At 36.0% G+C, this 26,949-nt stretch overlaps 1 protein-coding gene and 1 long non-coding RNA gene across 2 annotated transcripts; both read left to right on the forward strand.

The window, feature by feature from the left end:
• Window positions 1–225: 225 nt before the first annotated feature.
• Window positions 226–26,271, forward strand: LOC135144449 (ubiquitin-like-conjugating enzyme ATG10). The gene is made up of 8 exons (XM_064076493.1): window positions 226–244; window positions 22,109–22,238; window positions 25,034–25,184; window positions 25,244–25,329; window positions 25,388–25,470; window positions 25,528–25,632; window positions 25,975–26,004; window positions 26,056–26,271. The coding sequence occupies exons 2-6, from the start codon at window positions 22,125–22,127 to the stop codon at window positions 25,610–25,612; spliced, it is 519 nt and encodes a 172-aa protein (XP_063932563.1). The 5' UTR covers window positions 226–244; window positions 22,109–22,124; the 3' UTR covers window positions 25,613–25,632; window positions 25,975–26,004; window positions 26,056–26,271.
• On the forward strand, window positions 10,382–22,099 carry LOC135144469 (uncharacterized). Its single transcript, XR_010283159.1, has 3 exons — window positions 10,382–10,849; window positions 19,436–20,080; window positions 20,130–22,099. It is a non-coding gene; the product is annotated as an uncharacterized LOC135144469 (long non-coding RNA).
• Window positions 26,272–26,949: the final 678 nt, after the last annotated feature.

Here is a 26,949-nt window from a genome sequence, read left to right on the forward strand (position 1 = left end):
AATTGCATCGTCAAAAATTGAAAAATATGGAAAAGTATCTTAACTTATGCAAAAATTAATTATCGTAAACCGCTTTTAATAACGCCAATTTGTGTAAATCCCGGAGGATTTGCTTATCATATTAATAATAGTCGATATGCAAATTACATACATTCCAGATTAATAATGGATTGTGTATTCGCAGTTATTATTGACCTCTTTTGCCAGCCTACAACCCAGAGTTTGAAAGCTTCAACAACCTGAAGTAAGTATATGTAATTTTGATATTATAGATTTTGAACTATATTATCTAGGCCTTCAAAGGTATGTTTCATTTTTTAACGGAGTACAACCTACTTGGATTTAAGATTTAACATGCTCGTGCTTCTCAAAATAGATGCAGAATACAGCTTTTTAATCGTAATTAATTTTGCAAAAAACCTGTCAGTTAAAATGGAGTTCACGCAGATAGGGACAATACGAAATACGTTTAAAGCAAATAACTAATGGGAAAAATATATTATCAATACATTCTTCACTTCGACTGTTGATAGTTATACATCGAAATATTTCCATGTACAGGAGAGAAGACTTAATTACGCTACAATGGGAGCTAAACGTCTTAATATAATTTTAATGGGTAACTGTTACGATGATAATTACTACTGCATTTTTGTGAAATATAGACGGACGTAACATCACTGTATTCTCAAATTTTCGATAAAATGGGGTGAATCGTTCTTGCTTTGATAAGCGGATTCATAAACCACCAGTACATGAATCTGTCTTTTTATAAAATCTAAAAAACATTTACTACGCAAAATTTTGAAACGGCGACATCACGTTGGTGAGGACGACTAGGCAAACTTTGGTTAACGCCAACGATTCAGACGATATTCCTGAAATACATCTAGAATCTAACAACAAAACCTCCCAATAGTTTCGGAGATCATATGTCTAATAAAAATCGACACAGACGACAGACAGACAGATCGTTCGTATTCTTGGGGTTGCAAAACGGCGAGAAAACGTGAAAGAAGTTAGCTTACGCTCTGAAAATAAAAATTGTCGTTTTTATTATTATGTCTCTTTCTTATGTTGGCACTTGGATACGGCTAGGTATGAACCAAAAAATCGCAAACATTAAAAGAATGTGTAACTTTGTAGGTTAGAAATTTTGCATCAATACCAGAACAATTTATTAACCCCTAGAATTGGTTTGTTCCTTCACGAGGGGTGGTCTAATTAATTTATGAATACGTGCAGAATTTCTTGAGCCGGTCGCAATGTATCCATTACAAATGGGTATGGAATTGATTATTTTGCAGATTTGACGAAGCCGCACTCCGTGAGCTACCTAGTAACAGTGTCTTGTTAATAAAATATCGTATATTATTATGAAGCATGTAAAATTTCCAAGTAAATCAATAATAAATTCCGGCAGCACCTAAGGCAAATAATACCGAAATGTAACCCTGCATATTAAGTAGTTGTTTTATTACCCAAAGCTCCTTCGTAGCTGTTCTCATAAACCATAGATTAACAATAAAGCAAAGGCCTTTACACTTAATTTGGCATTTCTTGTAAGTAGTTGTGAGGTTATGCTAATACCGTATTGTGCAATCGATATAACTTGTATTAGTCAGAGAAAAAGGGGAAAGTCAGAGTAAATACATAATGGAAATTTTCGTGCGTCACAGTCGAAAACTTCGTGCCTAAAGTTTAATTCCAATAAGTTCATTTGCTTGGTAACAGTGTTCTTAGCACAATAAATTTTATTTACTAGCGTGTTATAAATTTATCAGAAGTCAAAACAAAGGGAATGCGAAGAAGTGCTTCGTTAATAAACATATTTACAATGTGGACTCTTTATTTACGCATTTCGAACAATAAATCACTCGGCAGCATCGGATCGATCATTCGGATATAAAACAAGCCGCTAATAAAATAGTTAAGCTTATTTAAATTGTCTTGAATGCAGCAGGCGACTGCTCGTCACCGCCAAAGGTAACGTGCTGAGTCATAAATACTTGTTCCGTTCGATTGTATTAGGATAAATGTCCCACCATGTGGGAAAAGTTGACCTATTCTCGGTTAAATTCATCAACAATGAGTCGGTAATGAGCAACATCTGACGACACGCGCATCTTGACCTTTTTTATCGGCTTGGCGAAAATCGACATCGACTCGATTCGATTCGAGAAAATCCCGATGAATTATTAATCGCCGATTTAAGTCACATGTTGGTGCGAGCCACATAATTAGTGCACTCCAACAGGTGTCGGGAAAAAAATACCAGAGCACCTGATGAAGTACAATAGACATGTGACAGAGGGCGTCCGATATGCAGAATTTATATCTACATGGTGGCCGATGAGAGATTCCGAGAATTGCACCACCGCTGCGCGCGCTACTTCAGGTACCTGACTCCGAAAACCCCAAGCCTAGGTACTGAGGTAACACGCGTAGCAACAGGCAGGATGTCCAAATTTCCTGTGTAAAAAAAAAACTCACCGGGCACTGAGCAGAAGGTCCAGCGATGTACGATCCCGCACCTGCCCGAGAAAGTTGATCGTTGCGAAACATAGCGCAGTCAAGGATTCGCAAAATCATTAGTAAATGTGCCGGTCGCTTTGCAGCTTTTCAAAACGAGTCCAAGGTTCGGTGACGTCACTCCGTCGGTCGTCTGGAACCTTGAAATATTTCGTATTTTTACCAGAAAAAAGAACCGGCGCACGGCGAGGCGGAAATGCTTATCTGAGGGATCCGAGACCGTGCGCCAGCCAGTATCGCAAGTTCCACAGATGCCGGCGAAGATATCCGCTGTTTAGAATTGCCGTTTTCGCCTAATTGCACAAAATGGGCCAAGGAGCGAACACAATGGCCACTCCATTAATTCTAAATTGCCGAAGAAAGAGCCGGCTAATTCCGTAAATTAAAGTTCAAGATCACATTCCACAATCACTGTGAGCCCACCAGCGACAATTTTCCCCTTGCAGCGAAAACCCGTTTGGAATTCCATCCGTCTTCGGGCAAATCGGCGATCAGCGCGAACCGCCCTCCACCGCGCCGAACCGAAAACTGACCACGCCGCGAACATACTGAAGAATCAAGCCGGCTGTGTCTTTGTCGGTGGGTAAAACCGGCGCGAAGGACCAATCGGCGCGCGAGGAGTCGCCGAGCCGCCCCGAGACGGCCCGATCTTTAAATTTGTTGCGTGTGAAACTGGTCTGTCTGGGTCCTTAACCTAACTTAACGGCTGCGACACGTCTCATCCTCGTCTGCCACGCCACACCCCGCATCGATCCGTCTCGTTCTAACGCCTGTGAAAATGTACAATGCATCGTGAAAACGTCTGCATTCCGCGAGAAAACGTCTGGAAACCCCGCCAATGCCGCGGCTCCCCGGACAAGCAAAAAGCGCTACATCCACACTATTTTTTTTTCAGGGTGCATCCAGAACGCGACCGGATCCGCTGACGTCACGCCGCCCCCATCGCTGGTAGTTGCTAAGGCGGCCGTGTTAAAATGGACATCAAGTGAGCCAAGGTCGCCGCAAGGACTCCAACGCTAACATTTGTCATTATCGGCATTCCTGCGTTAGGTGACCAGTTCTTGTGTGCCCGATTTCAGCCGATGGCATCCAGCTGCATCGCCGTAATCTGCAAACTTTGACCAAAATCACGAACTTTCCGACTTACGGCCATTGTTGTCGCCGAGCCGAAATCCCCCATTCACAAGCACGGCCAATTAGAGAAATAATGGCGTGAATACACCGCAGACCTGCTTTTTTATCGGAAAATTAACGCTAATTCATTAGTGAGAAATCGTAATTAGTGATAGGCGACGGCCACGTAGCTGAATGACATGATAATCGTAACAAAAAAAATACACTGCACACTGCAGATAAGGAAAATTTAATTTATATGTGCAATGGGTGGTGACGTTGAATCACGTGATACTTAAGAAATGAATGAGTAATACTTAAGTCGAATTTGTAAGTCATGCGCAAGTGCACCCGTGTTTAAAAAATCAAGGGGCCTCTAATTCATTACAACCTTGATAAGGTGAGGTGAGTGACTTCCATGGAAAAAATCAGATCGAACCCTATCGCCGAATTCTGGAAAATGCTGTTAATTCGACCTAGGCCACCCACCCTCGAAACCTAATCGTTATTGATTTCTTCTTTCCGATACGTATCCACAGAAAACTCAAACTGGAGCCCATCTTGCTACGACCGGCGCCATTTTGTGTTCAATTTTAGAATGGCACATGTACATTATGAAAATGCTCCACCTCTGATTTGACGCCACGTTTAAAATTAGTTATGATGGGAATTATGTAGGTATGTAGATAATAATTCGAGCCATAAAAGATTATGGTGATGGATTATTATAAATATCCGAATAAGATTTATTACGAAAATTCTTGCAACACCGAGTATACCTCGAACAATAAAACCGACTGTTAATGTCATCGTGGCGCCACCACTGCAATGCATGGTAATTATCGGCAGTTTCTATGATTATACTGAATTAAAACTCACGCTTCCACGAAAGCCTACGTAGGATTACTGAATATTTAAACAGAAACACTGAAATATTTGGGCCACCGTGTAAAAAATCGGTATTTAGCGCTCGCACAATTACTCTGCTTGCCGTAGTAACTGGAACGGCCTCCGGTGTTAATACGAATCTACATTTCCTTTTTTTTAAGAACGAATATCTCCGCTCAAAACCAGTTCTAAACCAGCAAACTACATTATTTAGCTTTTTCTCCATATTATTATACATTGCGATGACGCATGATTCACATTTGTCATCACAATAATTATACGGGATTTGAACGCGTACGTAACGCCGGATGACGTCACGATCAGATGTATTTATTATGATGAACTTTTTGTTTTTAACAATCGCACAAGATCGACTTTATCTTATCTTGATATGAACGCGTTGCGCCGCGATAAACTAGGTCAGGAAAAGTACATGCGTTATAGATACCAGGAACAATCGTCTGCCAAAATTTTCGCCTTCGGATTCTTGGAACTATTGCCATGGCCGCGTTTACGAATGATCGTTTTATTAACGTCGATTTTCGTACGCCGACTAATCTGATAATAACGTAACCTACAAACGTGGGGTGGACTGGGAAGTTGGTGTGACTGGTTTTCCGGGAACTGCACCTCGATCGATACCACTGAAGTACGAAATGACTGAATTTTGTATAGATTCCCATTATGTTACATTTTAGATGTGGCACGAAGAACGAGGTTTCGTGTGTGTGTACTAAAAAGTTTCCACATTTCACATGATAATGAAGTTATTAAAAACTCGATAAACTTCCTTGCGCTTTTTCGCGTGATAATTTTTATCAATTCTGGCAAAAAATTATCAACCAGGATAAAAATTTTAGAAAAACAGAAAGCAGATTTATAGAAAAACATGATACGGGTTAGTTACTAACCAGTTCTTTGATTTTTTTTTACAAATTCTTAGCCTTGGCGATTTTAAAACCAACACTGCTACGAACGCCCACAACGACATGCGGAAAAATCAGCTTGTTTGATTTTTTCAAAGCCAAAAATTTATATATTGTGATCACGCCAACTATTTGGGGTCTGTTAATTTCGTTCCTGCAATATACTTCACCAGTATAGATACCAATAACTAAAAATACCTTGACTCAGAGCATATTCACTAAAATATAAAGTTGGTAGGTAATGCAATACTGTAATATATACACCACCACAAATTTTACATTGTTGGCAGAATAATGCTGATATTTTTAAGCTCAGAAAATATAACTAAACCATATTCCACACATTCTAACAATGGACTGCAATATGCATAATAATTATGACAACAGACAGGCAGAAGGCTGGAACTTTTCTTTATCAGCAATGAATTTTCCATACTACAAATTGACACAAAATAGTTATTACAGGAATTTACTCAATTTGTAAACATAAAAAAAATAAAATATAAATTGCAATTTTTGTGATACAAACTAACAAACTGAGAAAATAACGAAACAGAAAAAAGCTGCTTAATTTCTGAAAAAATGCTGATGTTAAAATTTTCGTGTGATACTTGAACATTTCAAATTTTTTAGTACAACAAAATGGTGTTTATGTTTTTAATGATGTTTGTGTTTTTTTTTTATGAAAATATAAACATATCTTCGAAGTTTAAAAATGAATCTAAAATATTAGTTTTAGAGTTTAAGATTGAATTACTTTCTTTCTAGATGTTTTTAACGCTTACATAATTTTTGGTTTAACAGATTAATATTTTGGTTTAACATATTTTTTAATCAAATAATTAGTAACTTCGAAATGTGAAGTCGTAAAAATAAATAGTTGCTCCTAGCCATACGCATTTTTATTAATACGTCTAATCATTGAAATACATAAACTTTCCTTTTTCTCGGTTATTAAAAGTGAAAAATCACAACAGATGCGAAGACTTAAAATTAGGTATGTATTTACTTTCATGTCGTTTGATATTAATCATTATGGTTTATTTATAGCAAAATTCGGATGAAGACTGCAAGTCAGTATCTACAATTTTATTTGTCTATAATCCGGTTATTTTGATCATTTCTTTCCAAGAGAAACTGATAAACTTTACTTCCCGAATGATAACTAAAGGAAGTGTTGTAATAGTAAATTTTCAATATCAACTTACAATACAAAGAAGCAGTTTCTTCTTGCAATTTGTTAACAATTTTATTGGGTAGATAATCTCTGAACTATCAAACCGATTACTTTGAAACTGAGTAAGTAAATTTCACCTTAAATGTGCCAAATAACATGCTCCTTGATCCGTGATACCAAATCTTAAAAAAATAGCCTTGGACCATCAAACTACAGTTTATCTCAAAGATTACAGATACAAAACTCAAAAAAAAAAGAATAAATAAAAATAAATATATTTATCCACGAAAATACGATCTGTATGTGTTTCAGTAATATTATATTCGTTAAAAATTCATTTCGTTTGTGAAATTTTTCAAATACAATCAGAATCAGTATTCTGCTCTTCAACTCTACTGAAAAATACGTCTTTATTAGCAAATTGTATTTGCTGAGCATCTATTTAGCCCACCATTCCCTGATGGTGACGTCCCATTTAACGCGGAATAAAATTCGCCAAAATCTAAATTTGGTGAATGGACCTTCTTTGTGTGTGAATAAAACGTCTCATAAAATTTCCCGAAATACGCCAAGGAAGGATATTAATAAATTTCGAACAGTACCTGTACAATGACCCCTCGTAAAAACAGAAACAACTTAATCACATGATCTTAACATGACAGTATCCCTTATGTCTACAAGTTTAATGGCATCAATCAACAGTTACTACTTGGTCGTTCTTCAACAATAGTTAATAATTAATAGGCACCAGTTTCAATGTCTAAAAATAGTAAGCCAAATCAGAAGTGGGCGGCGTTTTACATTTACACAAGAACACAGCGTTGTCATAAACATTCATCGGATCACGTGATAGAAGATAAAACATCCGGCAACTTGGTGTCGGTGCACTGACTCAAATCGGGAAAGCTGAAAGGTTATCAGCAAGTAAAGAGTCGTGCGAATGTGCTCGACTAATAATTCCAAAAATGGTAGTCTAATTCTAAATGCAAACGTTGAAAATGTCGCTTTTTACACCAACTTTCGTAACATTTACACATTTATGATCTTTTATTTAGATGAAATCATAATTTACAACAGATTCACCAACACCACGATTTACATGAAAAATGCACCCAGCAACGCTGATTGTTGTTAAATGTAATATGTTTTAAGTTTATCAAGTCGTTTAAAATTAAGACAGTTGTGTTGCCCTAATCTAATATATGGAGAAAGACCCACCATAAACTCACTTACTCTACATATAAATGAGAATGTCTTCGTAGTATTGAATTTGATACTATTTTGATGTGCTTGTCTCAAATGATAACAATTGTCAGCAGAAATATTTTATTGTGCTACTGACATGAATCAACAGGTGATGGGTTTTTAATCTGTGAATACAATAGACAGAGAGACAAATGCGGATTATTTAGATTATAGAAACTTTACACATTTTTATTCAACAAAAACTAGGCCAATTTTTACAATTATTAAACGATTATTGGTATTATTATTTAAAATTCGTGCTATAATGGTCGCACCCTCATTTTTGGGTAAAATTATAGAATAATAATTTTTGTAAAAACAAATAGGACCTATATTCAAAAATAACTAAACGAGCAAAAATATTTTCAATAAAAAATTAAAAAATGCTTGCTTTAAACGTCAATAATTGTCGTTCGTGATTTTGCTTTAGGCATGAATATTTGATTATATAATGTATATTGATAAAAACAATTTACACCATGAAGATACTTTCTTTCTACATCACTTCGACGTGGTCGTGTCAGCTATTCTGACATCTACAACATGGAATTAAATACATACCATTTTTCCTACTTCAATGAATTATCTTGTCCTGCTGTGACTAACTCATAATTATAAACACAAATTTGTTACACACATTCAGACTTTACATATAAATTTCTAATTTTATTATCATAAACAATCGTCTACAACCTGAATCTAGATTACATTTCTTTGGTAGAAAACGGGTTTTTTGACAAGAATAACTACTGTTTTTTCTATAATTAAAATTTAGTGTTTTTGGGATCATATGCATAATTGATACATAATTGAAAAAATTAACACCACCACTTCTAAATTTGGACTATAAAGATTACCACCAGCAGCGATGTCAAATTCGGCAAGACAAATACGTTTACTTACTTGGAGGGCAAATTATTATCAACCCTTGGGCATCATAAAACACGGTGTTTACAGATCTACAACGAGTTGGATATCAAAGAATGAGAATTACGAATGCTGAAAGATATCACAAAAGAAAAAAGTGATATCATCGAAGACAAAGACAAAAAATAATTAACAAAGGAGAATTTATATTTATGAATAGAATCATTTAATTTCAATGAGAGATCTCAACATTATTACTGCAAGGTGTTAACGACTGCAACACCTACTGGTGTTCATATCGGGAGACTCTCAAACTTCTAATGCCCCCAAGTCTTATTTTAAGAACACAGATTGAAAATACCTTCGTTAATGTAGGGGGCAAAATTTATGGCGGGTACGAAATACATAGAACCGGTTCGAAACACCACTCCGACAAACAATGAAGCTTATACAGGAATTCATGATTTCCATAATTATCACTTTAGAGTGACCAAAATTCGTGCACTACATCTATTTGCACCCCTAGTACTTTAGCATCTATTGGTTCTATACTGGTGATCACACTTTCAGATGTACAACAGAAACAATTTAGCGTATACTTACAACAGGAAACGGTGGCTAATTCGATAAAAATCGCACAGACGAATTTTAAAAATTTAAATGGTCATTTGTAAATTCCATATGTTTTTGTGGAATAAAATCTATCTCTTGTTCTGTTCTGCGTTCGCTATTCTGAATTATTTGGTTTTGTCCATTTTGTTATAGATTGGCGAGTGAACGATCTAAAAACTCCCACAACCCCAACTAATGGAAACATATTGTACACTCAACACGGAAATCCTGTCGATGATTCGTGTGGAAATTTTGTATAAAACTGCTTCATTGACGCCAGCGAAAAACCCTAGTCGAAAGTTTGACGCGAGTTTGATAAAAAAAACCGTAACATTTGTATGGACGTTCGTCGTCGAATATCGACGTTCGAAATTAGGTTAAAAACGAACCTTCCGCACGTCCGGCATCCACCACCTGATCGTTTTCGAAGTGAACGTACCTTCCGTGTCGTCGCTGCAGCAAAGTGGGTCACTCACATCTGCGGTATTATTTTTAGGGTGGCAAAGGTGCCGTCACTGCAGCGCGCCTCGCCCATGATGGGCCCGGTCCCTTCTCCCCCATGGTTATGAATGGGCTAATCGGCGGCCATAACGTTCAAGATGAATAGTATGCGTGACGTAGCGCGCACCCCCTGTCTAGACAGACAGGGTTGGGGAAGGCCACGGCGCAAGCACGGACATGCAACCGGAAGTAAAAGACGCGAAAATGGTGGCAGAACGCACTCTCCACATCGCCCGAACCTATCGATTTTCGCCGCGTGCACGTGCACCGGCGGCGACCCGGCATCGACGGCGAAAACGAGCATCGACGGCCTCGGCCAACTGGATCCGATGGCATTGAGACCGGCCCCGCTTCACACAGCCGCAATCCGGGCCGAATTCGGAGGAATCTGCAGCTGCAGCGGACGCCGAATTCGCACAGCGGACGCGTTTTACCTGCTCAGGTAAAAATCCCGAGCCACTAACGGTCGTCCTCAGGCACGATCGAGTCACCTCACTGCACCGCACTCTTGATCGCACTGCCGACTGGCGCGGCACCGGCGCAGGCGGCGGCCGCGGACCAAATGAACTGCCAAGGACTGACTGAGAGGAGCACATGTCTGGTGGCGGACAGCGGCGGCGGCTGCGCCTGCCCCACTCGCTCCGTCTCGCTCCCACCTATTCAATCGGACGAGACGGAAGGCGGCAGTGCGTCGCACTCCACCACGCCCGTAGGTAGCAGACCTTAGCAACCGTTGCCATCTCAACCGAATGTCTTTTCGCGGAACGGGTGGGGGAAGTGTCTAGAAATTATCAAACATACGCTGTACCCTTTCGTCAATCGTAAATAATAATAACAATAATAATAAAACTCGAAACGGCGAGGACGGCGAGACGGTCAATAAAACCGAAAAAAAACGACACTCGTCGCCGATCGAAAAACTATCGTCGATAAACACAATTGCAGTGCGACTAATTTACTGCTCGGCATTGAGGAAGCGCCAATCAAAGTGAGTATGTTATAATAAAAATATCGATTGTCATGGAAACGGGATGGTTCGTTCTTCGTTCGGAAATTGCCCGCTAGAGGGTGAATGGCGAATTCTTTCTTATCTCGTACTACTTGCTTGTTCTTGAAACAACTCTCATATCGCCGTATTGATATGTTTCGGTGAAAAACATTCATTTCCCGTTTCTTCTAAGCGAGGAGAGGGGAACCGGCGGATTTTCAGAGAAGAGATGAATGCTCATTTTCAGTTGTTGATAAAGAAATATGGCCCGGGCATGACGAGACTGCGAATTTTTGAAAAGTGCGCTCGAGAGAAAAGGTTCGTTTTGCGGTGTTATTTTGAATTTTCCATGACACCCATAAGGGTCACAAATATTTTTAGCGATGACAAGCGGAAAATAGTGTCGCTGGAGAACGAACCGAGGAAATTATGTATAATGCAGCGGAAATTCAAATTTCTGCATTTCACGAATACTTTGCGAAACTTTTACTATTATGCTTAGAATCTGACAATTTTTTGTGGTTTTCGAAGTAATAGTTGGGTAAATGAAAGATGTCCAAAAGCGACAAAGACTTACCGAAGTTTAAATTTGGACTTTGATCTCTCGGTGGACTACATCAACACGATAAATCTTACGTAAAATTTTAATTTTTCGCAATAATCCTTATAACTTTCCTAGTTTTCATTAGTAAGTGATCGCTTTAAACATTTACAGATACGTTAAAGATAAAGTTATCGACATTTTTACATTTTTTCGAAATAGTTTTGTTTTATCCAAAGATGTAATTATCTAACAAGCTATTGAGGGGTGCCCTAAAAAGTTAAGAATTGATCTATAGAGTTTAACGTAACCCCGTGCATGTCAGGGTTATTTCTTTTGTAAAGATATATCGTCAAAAATCTTTGCGTCATGTGTCTATTTCACGAAGATTTTTCGTAAGCTGATGATTAATTTTGTTTACTCGACGGTTTGTCACTATGTATTTGTTATAATACGCTAAAATTGGTCTTCTCCTCCATCTGTCTATCGTCCGCCACCTGTTGGCGATTTTAGTAGACAAATAATCTCCGAAGTTATCGAATTGATTGTTGTGAAATTTTGGTACATTTCAGAAAAAAAATTTCAAAACCAGCTCTTCCAACATTTTGATAGGGCAATCGCTAAATTCTGCTAGATAAATCCTGTTTCAAATTTATAAAATATCATGCTTCTTTACTTGTGGTTTATTAATCCGCCTTTATATTTTACATATAATAACTAGTTTTTTTGAAAAAAAGACGAACAACACTTTACAATTTAACTTAAAAATTACAAAAACAAATACTTTAAGATCTTGTAGGTTAGCGTCAACATGGTAAATCGGCAAACGTCTTGTTTTTTAAACCAAGTCCAATTTTATTAGATCTTTAAAATTTAAATCTTTTCTGCGACGTCGTTCATGTTTGCGTTTGACAGTTTTACCTTTGACTTAACAACCCATACGAACTTTTATTTTGAGTTTCACAGGAGTCGCACCACTTAAAACGGCAATTTTCTCCCCAAAAATACGTTCGAACGACGTAGTTTTCTTCATAGGCGCCCATAGGGGCGGGGCAGTCAATGCGTACACGTCATTAATGACGTCGTTTCTTTACCAATCATCATCATCATTTAAGTTAGTGTTTTGTAACATTACGTTGGCACTACTGATAATAAAACCGATGTCGGTTTGTGCATTTGACAGTTTAGTTGTCATTGTTAATTTTCCAAACAGAGAGTTAAGAGCAGTCCATACATTTGGCACATGGGATTTTCAACACATTTTCAGAATCCAATATCTCCATTATTAACAAATTTATTGTTATGAAATTTTAAATTTAACCTGCCCATAATCGCGCTGCACAACAAAAGAACATTTTTTTTAAACAGTTTGTCATCTTCTTATTCGCATTTTAGTCAAATTTCTTATTACGTATTTTTACAAATCGATATCGAAATTCCTTGTGGAAATTTCAGAACGCAGTTTTCGTCACTGTTTTCAGCTTCTAGATATCCACACTATCCAAGAAGCATTATCGACTTTTTTAATCTGAAATGAGATACAGTAGAATGAGATTTTGTCGAAAAAATTGCTTTTACTGTACCTCATTTCCGAAAAAAGTCGATAATGTTTCTTGTGTGTGTTAATAAATGATTTACATCTGGATGACTGAACACAACTGGGAAAAAAAATAACTTTCGAAGAATACAATTTTTTGACGCCAGAAATTGAGTATCAATCTCATAGCCCAACCAAAAATAGGCTTCGATAATAAATTTATCTTCTTCTAGAATCCACATTTTTTAACGTTAAAATTTGATTAATTTAGCGGAAAGTCAAATGGAGCAGCACCTTAATAAATTAATTTCATAACCCACTAGATGTAAATCATTTATTCACACCCTATATGTATACAGACAGAAAGTATATCACAAAAATTTAAGGGTGCCCCCTCACTCAAAAGTTTCTATTAGCTTTTTAAAACCAAACCTTATCCGCTCTAAGTCAAGTTGCAAGATTTTATTTTCACCATAAATTATGTCGTGAGTTATATAAGCCTGCTTCAATTCCTACCCCTTCGTGATCATTGTTTTTCTAATTTGGTTCCTGCTGCATAAAAATTATGGTAATGGTATGGATCTACGACTTCTGGCTTATAAATATACCTATATTTTTTCAAATGATTTATCCAGAACTTCGCAAAAAATTAATGAATGAAGACATTTATTTTATGTATTCAATTAAAAGGGACTTCAAAAAACGACATGTTATTTTTCTGAAGTCCTAGAACACACTCTTATTATTATTAGTATTAAATTGTATCTATTAAAATTGATATATTTATCCCCATCACAAAATTTTATTGAGAAAAAGTCACTTAAAACATGCGTAAAGCATTTTTTTTAACTTAAATAAAATTTTGTTGTTAGTACGATGTTTCACGATATTTTGACATAAACTTGACGTTTCAGTTTCATACGAATCATAAGCTAATATTTTCAACTTCCACAGTGTAAAACCGGTTACTTGATTTTTCTACGATCTATGATTTTCGACATACTTTGATTGTAACAAAAATCTTTTGTGTAATTTTAAGGTCTATCCCACAACGCTGATCAAACATTACTGCGCCCTAGAATTTAAGACAGACTGCAGATTAATTACCACAATATCGGTTTGACACCAGATTTGTTTTGCAAAATTTTGGCATGGCGTCATCACATTCCTGGGTAAGATACGAGCACACAAACTTGGTTATCATCTTCGTATTATACAAAAAAAAAGCTGTGAAAAAATTAGACATTTGTCAAAATGTCTCTTTTAGGGTAATTCCCTAACTGAAGCTGTGGAAATAAAAAGCACTCGTCTGTTATCTTTTTTAAACAAAGTGTTTATGACGTCGGAACTCAATGACATGGCAACAAACAAACAGCGTCAGAAAAGACAATTAAGAAAATTAACCTACCTCGAACATTACATCTAACTTTTCCCTGTTTTAATCAGAGTTTTAACGTCAAACAGTGTTTATTTGTTACGAAAACAGTGACCGAACAGTTTCTTTTGCAAATAAACTCGCATTAAACTTAAATTCTCGGGAGCAATAGGCCCTTCGTTCCTCATACGTTTCTGTAAACAGTGTCAGTTGCAAATTAACTGTCACGGTTTTATTAATGGTGTACACACTTATTTCATACCCTCATATCCTAACTTACATACGTTAACGAGAATTACTAAAAGTAATAAACAAAAATAAAATACGGTGGAATTTTCCAGGTAACGGAAAACAAGCGCATTTGAACTTTCATATTTAATCTGTGTGAGGTCGACCAGATTTTGACTTTTACTCGGTAATAAATCACAACTCAGTTTAAGTTGCTGAAAAAATAGATCTACGAATATTACATCGAATTTTTTCATGAAGTTTTCAAACTCCGTCGCAAAGTTTTCATCCCGCCCTAATAGAATTTCGCAAGATTTTTGTCCGAACGTCGTTTACATATAGAATAGAAATAGAATAGGTGGATGAACCCCTCACCACAAAAGTACCTCGTAACAGTCACTGCTTGTCTCTTGATTATTTAAATTTATTACATGCAAAGTACATACAGCAAATCAGAAAATAATCGGTGATGGCGTTTTACATCCACGCTTCACGTACAAGACCGAAACAGGAAGAGAAGAGTACGTTTAAAAACAAAAATGATAAATGTGAAGTCCATGAAACTGGAGTTAAGCGGTTTCGCAATGAAACCGTAATGGCTAACCCGCCGTTCCCCTACAGAACAGAAAACGTAAAACAATTACTTAGAATTAAGACAGAAAACCGTGTCTTACCCTGAGTGAAACTCAATACAAAGTTTTACTCAAATGCAGTAAAAGCTAAAGGGGAAAAGCTATCCCTGAGCTAACTACAGAGCTAATACTGCAGTCGTTAGTCAGACCATGCCAATGATTTCCTTATCACATAAAACTAACAAAAATTAAACAGATATACAACCACGGAAATATAATTTCACAAAAAGTTGTATAATAATAATAAACAACGCGCAAAATAAATATTTGTTTCCACTGCATTAAAATGTGTTTTTTAATAAGTCTGATGTGGCAGTCGGGATAGCACAAGCTAAAAAACTGTTTATCGGTAATATCCTGTTGATATACTTTTCGATGTGGCAAGATGTATTATCAACCAGGGCGGTTGAATATACTGAAAAACACGTATATTTTATTTGTTGTTCAAAGAAATACATACACACACACCTTTGAATATTCACAATTGTCATAATGTTCATTAGGTTATTTTACATAACTTCCCTCGCCTCTCGCGAATAAATACAGCAACATACAAAAGAGCTACATAGTATACAAAGCATCGCAATTTTAGAGAACCAAATAAAATATATTTTTTTAACATCAACGTCTATATTTTATTTAATTATGTCGTTTATAAGTGATAAAATTGAAATTTGACAACTAAATGAAGCGTTTCAGCCAAATTTCATTTAACGAATTTATTTCAGACGTTCCCGGCACAGCAAATAATCTGTAAAGAGCGGATTAATATTATCTCCTAGAAGTGCTTTTATGTTAAAATCAATGTATACTCCGAGAAAACCGTCCGTGTCTGGAGTCCTGCGCCCACAATTAGCAGTCTCAAAACGAGAATTAAATTTCCACGAAAATTTCCGCGGATGCTAGGAATCCTATAAAGTTTATTGTCAACTCTCCGCCCACCTGTGCGAACAAAAATAATAAACAAATTTCGTCGAATTTGTTTTTAATTACGCACGGCTCCCTGGCGGCCTACACAAGACGTCATACAGTTATAAATTTTAATTGAATCGCGCTCCACTGTCTGTTAGCACCAAAATGAGTCGAACGAAACGTAATAAAGACAGAGTATTACGTTCGAAATTGTTGACGAACCGGAAGGAACCGACCCATTTGTTACTAGTGGGTGAGTTTGTTCTTGATGTACGTACATTGAAAGTATGTCAAATATACGTCTGGGTAGGCGCCGTGACGTCAAAGACGCCCACACCGCCGCTCCGAACAAGGGTGGCGGCGCATGGGTGACTCGTCACAATTCAATTTTACGATAAGGTGATAAGAGGTAACGGACGTGAGTCGCTACGTTTCACGGCAACCTCGTTTTCATTAACAATCACGAGATAATAAAATCTCCGTGTAGGTAATTAGCCTACAATTTATTCGATAACAAATCAACTTTCTCTGTATGCTCGTATCGCGGAATTTTTAGGAAACACGGATCCAGGAATGCACGTGCACGATTGATCGTTTAATTGAACTGATAACGAGTTGTGCATATTTTGATTTTGTGAAAACTTTGAACCTTTCGAATATAAATTGTAGCTTGTGGTGTGCAATGTCGGAATAAGGGTCAAATTTTTGCGAAGGCGATCATAAATTATCGACAAAACTAAAATTAGGCATCTAAAAGTGACAAAGTTCAAGTGTAAGGCCACTCAAAACTGTCAAAAAAAGACTATTTGTAGCTTACTAGCACACAAGATTTGTTCTTAGAACTTTTTAAATATGGATACTTGAACAGATTTTTATGTTTTGAAATTTCGCGAGTACGTTTATGTGGTTTTGCTGGATGTGGTTCTCGTTTTCTTTCATTCTAGCCCAAAAAGTTTGTTTAAAAAGTTTGGATAATCCTCCCTCTTCGTCTGAAGCGTGACCAATATCCTGACATAAGTGGGCGTATTTTTCCACAAGGATTTCTTGTCAAAGAAATTTGTGAGAAAAAAAACAATTCGTCTATCAATTTATTAGCATATTTAGACATAATACTTTGTTATATAGGCGCTCGAGTTAAAATATTCGTTTGATAAAAAATTTGGCACACTGAAAATCTCTTCTGGACGTAAGAAACTGCATTCCATGTAACAGTAAGTTCATATCAGTGCCTCTATTTGTTAAGAGCCATCCATTTTGAAAGAGAGAAATTTTAGAAATGTTCTTTTATCGTGTCAAGCATCATGTTGATTAATTGCATTATAAAACCCAATGATTTATTTGCTAAATTATGTACTTAAGTCTTCAATGTGGATATTTAAAGTGAGCTCAAGTTACACCAAGATTTCTAACAACTGACTTCTTCTTTAAGTTCAGACCATCAATGGTATAAAAAGTATCAACAGGATTGGATTTACGCATATATGATACACATAAATATTTATAAGTGTTTAAAATACATAAGGTTATTTTCGGCACAGCTGGGTGAAGTTGTCACTACAGCTTTGCAAAAGCATCATTAAATGAGGAAATTATATGGTGCATCAGCAAAGACCAAGCCATTTGAGAGATTCCAGTAAATCATTAAGGAAAATGTTGAAAAGCAGCGGGCTAAGATTTCAGTCTTGAGAAACACCGTTGAGATAAATTCGTGAGAGAAGAAACCATTATAAAAAACATAATTAATTTGATGCGACAGATAAAATCTAAAAAGTTGAAGGTCATCCAAAATTGCGAAGTCTATAGTTGCTTAAAAGTTCTGAATTACCACCTCTTGGGAAAATTTTAATACCTAACGCCAAATCCATCAGTAAGTAAAGGAGTTCAGCAAGAACAAATTTGCAATCTCTGAGAAAGAAACTAGATATGGAATCATCCCCAGCAGTAAATTTGTTTTGCAAATGTGGACACTATTTCCAATAGCATAAATGAAGACATTGAGTTAGAATCAAACTGAATATTTGAAGCGTCATCAGATCCAAGATTTACCCATTGCCTCGGCAACTATATCTTTAGGATCCGTGTATTCAGTGCCGTCTTCATCGCTTGGTTGAATTGGAATTCTGGAAGTTCCACGTTTAACGTTAAAAAAAACTTCATAATGCGGCAGGATTAAACCTGATATTTTGTTCAGTTTTGCAGATATAAGAACGCTAAGAATGTGAGATTTGTATTTTAACTGGAGCTCCAAGCTGCTTGAATTCCTGAGAGTAATTTTGATTTCCTGTTCTCATCCATTTATGCCTAGAATAATTCTTGCTCTTTGGTAAAATCAAAATTATTCTTGGTTTAATTTTGACTGTGGTATTAACTCTTTACTTTAATTAAACGGAAGCTAAAAATTTAGCCAACATGCAACAGATTGGGGCGTACATGAATACATGATTAAGCTATAGATTAAGAAGCACATTACTACGCAAACTTTTGAAATGATGTCATCAGATTTTTTATGGGTAAATAAATCTGGTTGGCATTGTACAGTCGCTACTATAACCTTAAGACAGACGTAAAACTTGACAAAACCCAGTAAAGTAATTTTGGAGAAGCACAGCTACATACAAACGAACTTGAAGATAAACTTAAATTAGAATTCAATTTAGAACAGATATACCTAAATGAACGGTTAATAAACAAGTTTTTAGAATATAGTAAACAACCCTCATATGTACAGATTGTTTTATTCCTTGACATAAAAGTTCAGTAATAATCACTTTGAATGTATTTACATTGAAATGTTTGGATGCGGGTTGTGGTTGTGCTTACTAAACCACACATTATGACTCGATAGTTCGATTGTACGGTAATCCATACTTTTTCTTATCTGGTGTTTGTTTTAAAGTTTCAATATCAGTTTTTTCACTTCCGTCTTACGTACGTACGTACGTAAAAGATATGCAAAAGAAACCTGTATCAGTTGACATTTTTATATCTGTAATGAATGGGTTTAGAACTAGCAAATTTATTGTAATAAAAGAACCAATAAAAGCCCCAACTCGTGGTAAACGCGTTTGTTTCTAGTGAATTTTTCTTTCTGTTGGTCTCAAATATTAATTTATTATAATATTTCTGTTCAATGTACTTCGATCCGCATTGGGTTAAAATATTTCCACTGTGTTCAATGTCACCAAGACGGTTATATACGGTGTTAAAACAAATAGCACATGATGCGAAAGAGTAACAAAGACAATCAGTCCATTAAAGTGTAACAAGAATGAATCATGCGAAAGGAATGTAAAAAACTAAAAATAAATTTGAACAATCCAGAAATTAAAAAATATATAAATTAGATGATTTTTTTTTTCAGACTATACTTAGGGTACGGTAGACTTAGAAAGAATGTTTACACAAGCATAAAGAAGACAGGAAAACAAGTACAACCGAGAATAATGAAAGCATATGTTGAATAATGATCGTTTGAAGTCCATTTAGTTACACTTAAGGGTCAGACACAGTTCAGCAGTTTCAGCACTGCAGAGGCAGGAAACCTGGAATTACGTAATTTTATTTACCTAAAATAAGAACGGAAAGTGCCTTTTTCCTGAATGAACCTGCAGATTTCAGGATGACGTGGAAGATTCTATTGCATATTAGGCGCTCAGACTATTTAAAGTAAAAATTTTTGCTTCGTTTATTTATTAAATGTATAAATATAAAAGTTACGTTAACTACTGGAAACTTTTGTCTTAACAAAACAAACAAAGCAAAATTGGAAATTACTCATGATAAATAATACAAAAAATACACTTCATTAAAGAAGGGGCAAAGGTGAAGAACACAGTGAAATCTTTCACACAAAGGGGCGGGTATTCAGTGCTGAAATTGACATTGATAGTTCACGAAAACGTTGATAATATTATGTTCCTCAAAGAATCTCTTGTTTGTTAAATAAATGGATGCGGCACAAACCCAAACACTCAGGCCGGCGTCTGATGATTACTTGTTGATGAAGGTGAATTCCAAAATTTTCCCTAGTTGGTATTATATAACTCATATTACAGGTTGCATTAATAGCCAGTCTTGCCGGGGGATGTAGAAGAGATGATTTGGCCAAACTACAAGATTCTTGTTACCTTGTTAGCATCCCAGATTTGAAAACGTACAGTGAGCGAGCTTTCGTAGCTGTTGATGAAGAAAATGTAAATTTGAGCGTTTCCTGGAATAAATCTCCTTGCGTGCTAATAACGACTCGCATAAAGATGGTCCATATATTTTAAAAAAGAAAAGAAAAACTACCATCCCACACGTTGGTGTTCTTCGTCCACAGTTTTGGACCGATTCCATTCATACTTGCGTGCTTTGAATTACTGAGTTCACAGGAATATCAATATTTTGTGTTTTCAGCCGACAGTTTTCTTATTATTTTGTTACGAATTACGACAAAAATACAATATAACAGAACAGGATCTTTATTTGGAATCGATCATGTTCACACTTATAGTGGAGAGGATATTACTAAACTGAAAAGAACTACTACGTTGGAAGATAAAAATAAGCACCGCCGATATAACAAAAAAAAATCATCAGTAACATTCTTGCATAGCTGGTACATCATGTTCTGTCGACTTAATGGTACAAATTGTATAATAAATGCAGATGTCAATAATTAGATAAAGCTAATGTCGCAACAAATTAATTTAAATAGTCAATTTATATTGGTGGGCTAGTCTGGGAAAAATCCATTTCCTGCAAATAGCTCGATTAGTTTGTTATTATCTCACGCCTCATCTGAATAAACTTGTGATTTGTTTTTGCATTGTAAATTTCAAAATTATATGTTATCCCATTAAAAAACTGATGACGTAATCTCAATAAAATTTAGATAAATGTAGATTGGAGGAAACTGTGATGCACAATGGATAGGTTGTGCGGTCAGAAGTTAGGAAATTAAATAAATTATTATTATATAAAATGCCTATGATATTATAAATACAAAAATGGTGTTCCTTGTTTTTTAAGTATTACAAAATAAAAATTCGTTTCACAAAAAAATACAAGTATTCAGTAATGTCAGGACAAATCGTAGTCCGATGAAGTTAAGCAGTTATTGAAAACTGAAGAATGAATTAAAACTGAGTTTTTTCCAAAATATAATAGCTCAATGATCCCTCTCCATCTATTTTTGGGCCCACGTTCATCAACCCACCACATCGCCTCCCCAACAATCGCCGTTCTCTGAAACCACGAACTGCAAAGTAAATATTTATCCAACATTAATGATTATTTTCAACATAAAAATCATGTGAACGTAGTGACACGAAAATCCTACACGCGCATTCTCTGGCGAACAATCGGCGTGAAAATAGAGCAGTTTCTTGGCAAATTTTTCTAACGTTCGCACACCTACCCACAACTCTTATCTCCCTATGACCTCGAAATTTGCATGATGCATACGATTTAACCTCGCTCACAAAATTCTATGATTCATTCATAGTTACGAAAATCGCGCACAGATTGATCTAGAACTTTTGTCGTTTCACGTTGGCAAACCTGTCACATATAACTTAGCTCGTTCGGTTGCGCAGCGAGCGTAAAAATTTCGCAACACTAAATACGGTACCGAGATTAGTGTAATGACTTGTTATAGTCTTGGAAACAAAGAAACACATTAGAAATTTCAACTGATAAATCACAAATCCAGTTGGTATTTTTATTGCAGCTGGTCGACTTGCGGAGTGGGCGTAATATCTTTAGGAATGCGCTATAGATATGCAAGATGCAATAAATTGCAATAAAAACTTGCCGCAATGAATCATTCAGCGTCTTTGTTTGTCCAAACTGCATTTTTGTCTAGACTATGGGGGCGTTTTTTAACATTTACTGTCAAGTAAATAACAAAACCATAAAAATAAACTAGCACTCCGACGATTTACCGGGAATATAGTTTTTTTATGATCAGCCTGAAAGGTTGGCACCCCCGACAATCGACCGTTCTTCACAGACGCACAGGTTATTTACACGTGCTCTTTATTTTTCCTAGGTCCGCCCACCAGACGATGGCACCAGACGACCACGAAGGATTTACTTGCGAAAAATTTGTTCAATGTATTAAGGAAATTGTGGCAATTTCAGACGAAATTGGAGATGGCTGGCAGCTGCAAACGAAAGAGGTATTTTCTATTTTCCTGTGTGAGAGCAATAAACAAACTCGGTGAAAGATGGAAAGAAAACCTTAAAAGTTTTTTCTTACGAACGAACACGTACTACAGCCCCTGTACAAATTTTTCTTATGTCAATTTGCAAATTATATTCAGTATACCTGAAAACTGAAGATCTGAAATGTGTGTAATAATCTCATGAATTATTATTAGTTTCTAAATAGAACAAATATGTTGACATTTCTTTCATTTGTCAATAGTTGATGGTCTTATCAAAATATTCTACCCTTTTGAAGAACTAAAACGATATCATAAATTATTAGATTTCCGATTCTTTCAATTCATTACAGTCGATTGTTAAAAAGAATCTTCCTTTAAACGAAAAATTCAAAATCTTCTATTCCTATTGCTGAAACTTGTGTAGCAATCGAACATTTGATGTTGAAGCTTTACAGCTTCTGTTACTTTTTTGCCTTAAGACTGCTCGCTCTATACCTGAATATCATATCAAGCGTAACCCAGAACTAAGAGAATATATTCCTCATACCACTTTGTGAATCGAAAGACAATTTTTTTGCAATAGTTTAGACTGATACAAAACACGCAACTTAGGAAACTAATACACTTATTAGTACCTATGAATAAATAAGCTGATAATACTTAAATTTCATTCCTGCACTCTAATTTTGAATTTTCCTGTAGTGAAAGCAGCGATTAATAAGGTGAAAGATGTCATGAAGAATAATCGAAAACCGATATCTAAGTTTCGGAAATGATTCATTGATGACAAATTTCTGTTGGAGCGCATACCGTGATACACTAAAGAAGAATCTTGGGATCTTCAACTTTTGTTTTACGGTCATTTTCTTAATCATCAATTATCCAAATTAAGGTTTTGCTGTCTGAGTAAATCTCGTTTATGTGAAAATCTGTGGTCATAATTTATTGATTCATCTTTTACCAAGCCTGCGCTAAACACTAACACGTAGTAGGTTCGCGGAAATGTACACGATTTTGAAAATTTATGAATTACCCTATTTGCAAAGACAATGTGAATAATTCATTATATAGATTTTTTATCAAGTTTAGGGTTGACTGATCAGATGATTAGGTAACTAACCTTGATAAACTTATTAACATAACGTCTTATGCTTTATAAACGCATGCATTCTTTGACTTCCAAAATATAAAAAAAGTGGCCGTTCGTCCGATGGATTTGATTACTGTACTTACTTAGCTTACGTTCGGGAAGTAAAAAGATAGAAAATAGTTTAAAAATCAGAACAAACGTAGTTTAAATAAATAATTTTTTATAAAGCAAATAAAATAATAGCGCTTCAAAATAAAACGAGCAATTTTATTGTTGTGTACTTTTTATGACTAAATATCTTTCTTTGGTCAAAGCGCTCAGTCAAGAGAGTCCGCTTTATTTTTGATTCGCTATTTTGTTTTTGAATTATTTTTTTTGTACGTGCATTCTCGATTCATCAGACTGATTCAGAAAATAATCGACAAAGAAATAATTAGATACATTTTTTGGCTTTGTGCTAACCTTCAAATAGCAACAAAAAAACTTCATAAAAACCGTAGAATTCTATTAAAATGTAAATTTATGAGTCACAATTTTCAAGTTACCATAATAGTGACTAGAAAGTCGTTTCATTCATTCGAAAATATTTTTGGTTATCTTCCTCGTTGTTCACTTTTACATTATGCAAAACGAACAGGAAATTATTGAAGGTTTATTGCAGATGTTAATAGTATTCGCTTTAAACGACTGAAATCGATCACAGAAAAAGAAACACATAATGTGTTTTATTTAGAGCGTGCCACTCCATTCATTAATACAAATGTCATGTGCTTTATATAGGGTGGATCAAAGCTTCAAACCCATTAAACCCGTTTTTTAATAACACGGTAGGTTCAAAAATAAAGCTACGTATTTTTTCTGAAACATGTCTTTCAGTTTTGACTGTGTGAGTATTGTCGATTTGTCACGTTTCTACCTGATGCCTAGACCTCACAATAACGACTTGCACTTTGAATACTTTTTGTAGGTGTGATTACTGACTAATAATTAAATCACGTAACCAAGAACTTCACGTTTATTCAGATTTTTCAAAATAATGTGCTTTGTTTGGGTACTGACGTTACATATTCTTGTGAGTTTTTACTTTACTTGCTTGACTCAAGAGCGTGAGAACTCCATAATATATTCATGAACGCGAACTCAATTTTTTTCACAAACAATTCGCATTCAATAGGTGTAACAGTTAAAAACTGTCGAAAGTTAAGTAAGCATCTCCAGATTTTGCTTTCACTAGTTTAGTTTTCTCAAACGGTCATTCATGTGTTTTAGAAAATAAAATAGGCGGAGGCTGCCCGGAAAAACCTAAAACCCATACATTATGTCAACCACTTTCACTAATTGGTTTGAACTGACACACGCACATATTTAATAATATTAATTCCCTGAATGAAAGACTTGTCAAAGAGCTGCAAAAATCCACATTCCAGCAGGTGGAAGATGAAGTGTCTTGAAATTACACACATTCCATTCCAGTATTTGTTACCAGTTTTTCTCTATTTCATTAATCAGCATTTCTTGTAGAAAACGTATGAAGAGACATTTTCTAGATAACAAAACACATATTATTCCGTTTTTATGATTGCAAGCCTGTAGTGCGTGTTACGACACGATCGCAGATAATGAATTACAAATTACCCTGCGTTTTTTTGCGAGCACAGCTGTAAAAGTATAATAAGTTTTTAAATTATTAATAATCTCCAATAATTGGGCGATTCAGGGCTTGGACAACGCTCACTACCTATCGAAGAAAACCAGTCAGGTATTGGAAAAAGAGTCCGGAGCAAAAATGATCGTCGTTTTTGAATACCACGTAGCATACAACATAAATTACGGTGTCCCCGTTTTGTGTTTCGTAGCATGGAAACAAGGTGAGTACTTAATGAACCTTTCCAAAAAAGAATATACGACAAAAACGAGAAAATTATAGATGGCAGTTCCCTCCAAATGGAAGAATATTGCGAATGCAACAAGAACTTTTCAAATTCCGACATTCTAAGCACATTAACTCAGTTGGTAAATGCAGTAATTACGTTACTAGACGTAAAATATTTATCTTGTAAATTGATTCCAGGATCATCCAGTCCTGTGCACACCGTTCCTAACGTTGCATCCTTGCAGAACACGAGAGATTATGGAACCGTTTCTAAGTAGAAGGTAATACATTAGTGTTTCTTTTTGCATTTCAATTTTCTCCAATGAGGGACTTTTCAGTAAAAATCCCGTTGTCTCGTGGATGAGTGTTATTAGCCCGTTTCTCAATCTCAGCTTGGACGAAGAGTATATTAAAGCTTGCTGAGTAGAGAGAGAAACATCCAGGTAAATTATTCCGATTTTTTTCAAACGAACTATGTATTGATGGACATTGTACGAAAATTACAATGTATGGATTCGAGCACGTGGAGCGAAATGAAAGGTCGTAATGCTATTTATTGCATTTATGTGGCTCAGCTTTCAGTCGCTTAATTGTTAACTTTATGTAACTGTGTGTTATGAAAATGGACATGGGCGCACATGGAAGAGGGCTACGTGTTCACAAATCAAAAGAAATATTTTTTGTTTTGGCCCTTAAACTCTGGACGCCTGTGATTCTGTTTAAGCAACACAACTGAATAAACCTGTTAATTTTTATTAAACCTAATTAATAAACGTTTATTTCAGTTAATAACGGATTTTATTGTTACTAGACGCGTACGTAATGGAAGTTTCTCATTTAACTTGTAAAAACATAGTATGTTTTAGATAAACGCTTCGCAGAATATGAAAATTAAATATGGAATGCTATAAAAATTTACCCGCCTGTTTTTAAATATACGCCGGTAACATCTTTGGGTAGAGTAGACACAGCTGGACACGACCGTACCGTCACCATTATCCACAAAATCTACACTCTGATCTTAGTGTCTTAATTCGTGTTTTTCAGTTTTTTATAGTTTTGTAAATATATACTTTAGCAAAGACGCATTTTTATTCTCCCTTGTTGCAAAAACTGCAACAAATTAGTTGCGCTAGAAAGACATTTTGTTAATTTAATCCATTACCACCTGCAAGTCTCGACATTACTCACTCCCATTAGCATTTTTTAATCGAGAACCGTTAAGGACATGCTTCACGAAACCTCTAAACCAAAGATTTGTGCAACAAAATTATTACCGTCTACAGTTGCTGTTTTAATGAAACTAAGGGGCCAATTCCAAGTTGTCGGCGCAAATCACTGGTGCAGCGCAACTTTATAATGCTAATTTGGGTATCAAATGCTGGTTGCTAGGGGTGACGGAATCAACAAACGCAGTTTTGTCGAACTTTCCATTGAAATTTGCACCATGGAGTTGCGGCACCTCTAGTAGGCAGTGCAAGTTGGCGCAATTTATCTCGAGAAATTGGGCTTGTTTATTCCGTCACCCCTAGCAACCAGCATTTGATACCCAAATTAGCATTATAAAGTTGCGCTGCACCACTGACTTGCGCCACCAACTTGGAATTGACCCCTTAGGGGCCAATTCCAAGTTGGTGGCGCAAGTCACTGGTGCAGCGCAACTTTATAATGCTAATTTGGGTATCAAATGCTGGTTGCTAGGGGTGACGGAATAAACAAGCGCAATTTTTCGAGATAAATTGCGCCAACTTGCACTGCCT

This window comes from Zophobas morio, unplaced genomic scaffold (genome assembly GCF_036711695.1).
Source record: "Zophobas morio isolate AGI-343-1 ecotype UQ-CSIRO unplaced genomic scaffold, CSIRO_AGI_Zmor_V1 ptg000004l, whole genome shotgun sequence".
NCBI classification, from domain to species: Eukaryota; Metazoa; Arthropoda; class Insecta; order Coleoptera; family Tenebrionidae; genus Zophobas; species Zophobas morio.

Excerpts from the sequence above, each read along its gene's own strand:
- LOC135144449 (XM_064076493.1), top strand. The coding sequence starts at position 22,125 with ATGGCACCAGACGACCACGAAGGATTTACTTGCGAAAAATTTGTTCAA. Across the intron at positions 22,239-25,033 it reads GGCAGCTGCAAACGAAAGAG|GGCTTGGACAACGCTCACTA; the intron begins GTATTTTCTATT and ends TGGGCGATTCAG. Across the intron at positions 25,330-25,387 it reads TAAGCACATTAACTCAGTTG|GATCATCCAGTCCTGTGCAC; the intron begins GTAAATGCAGTA and ends AATTGATTCCAG.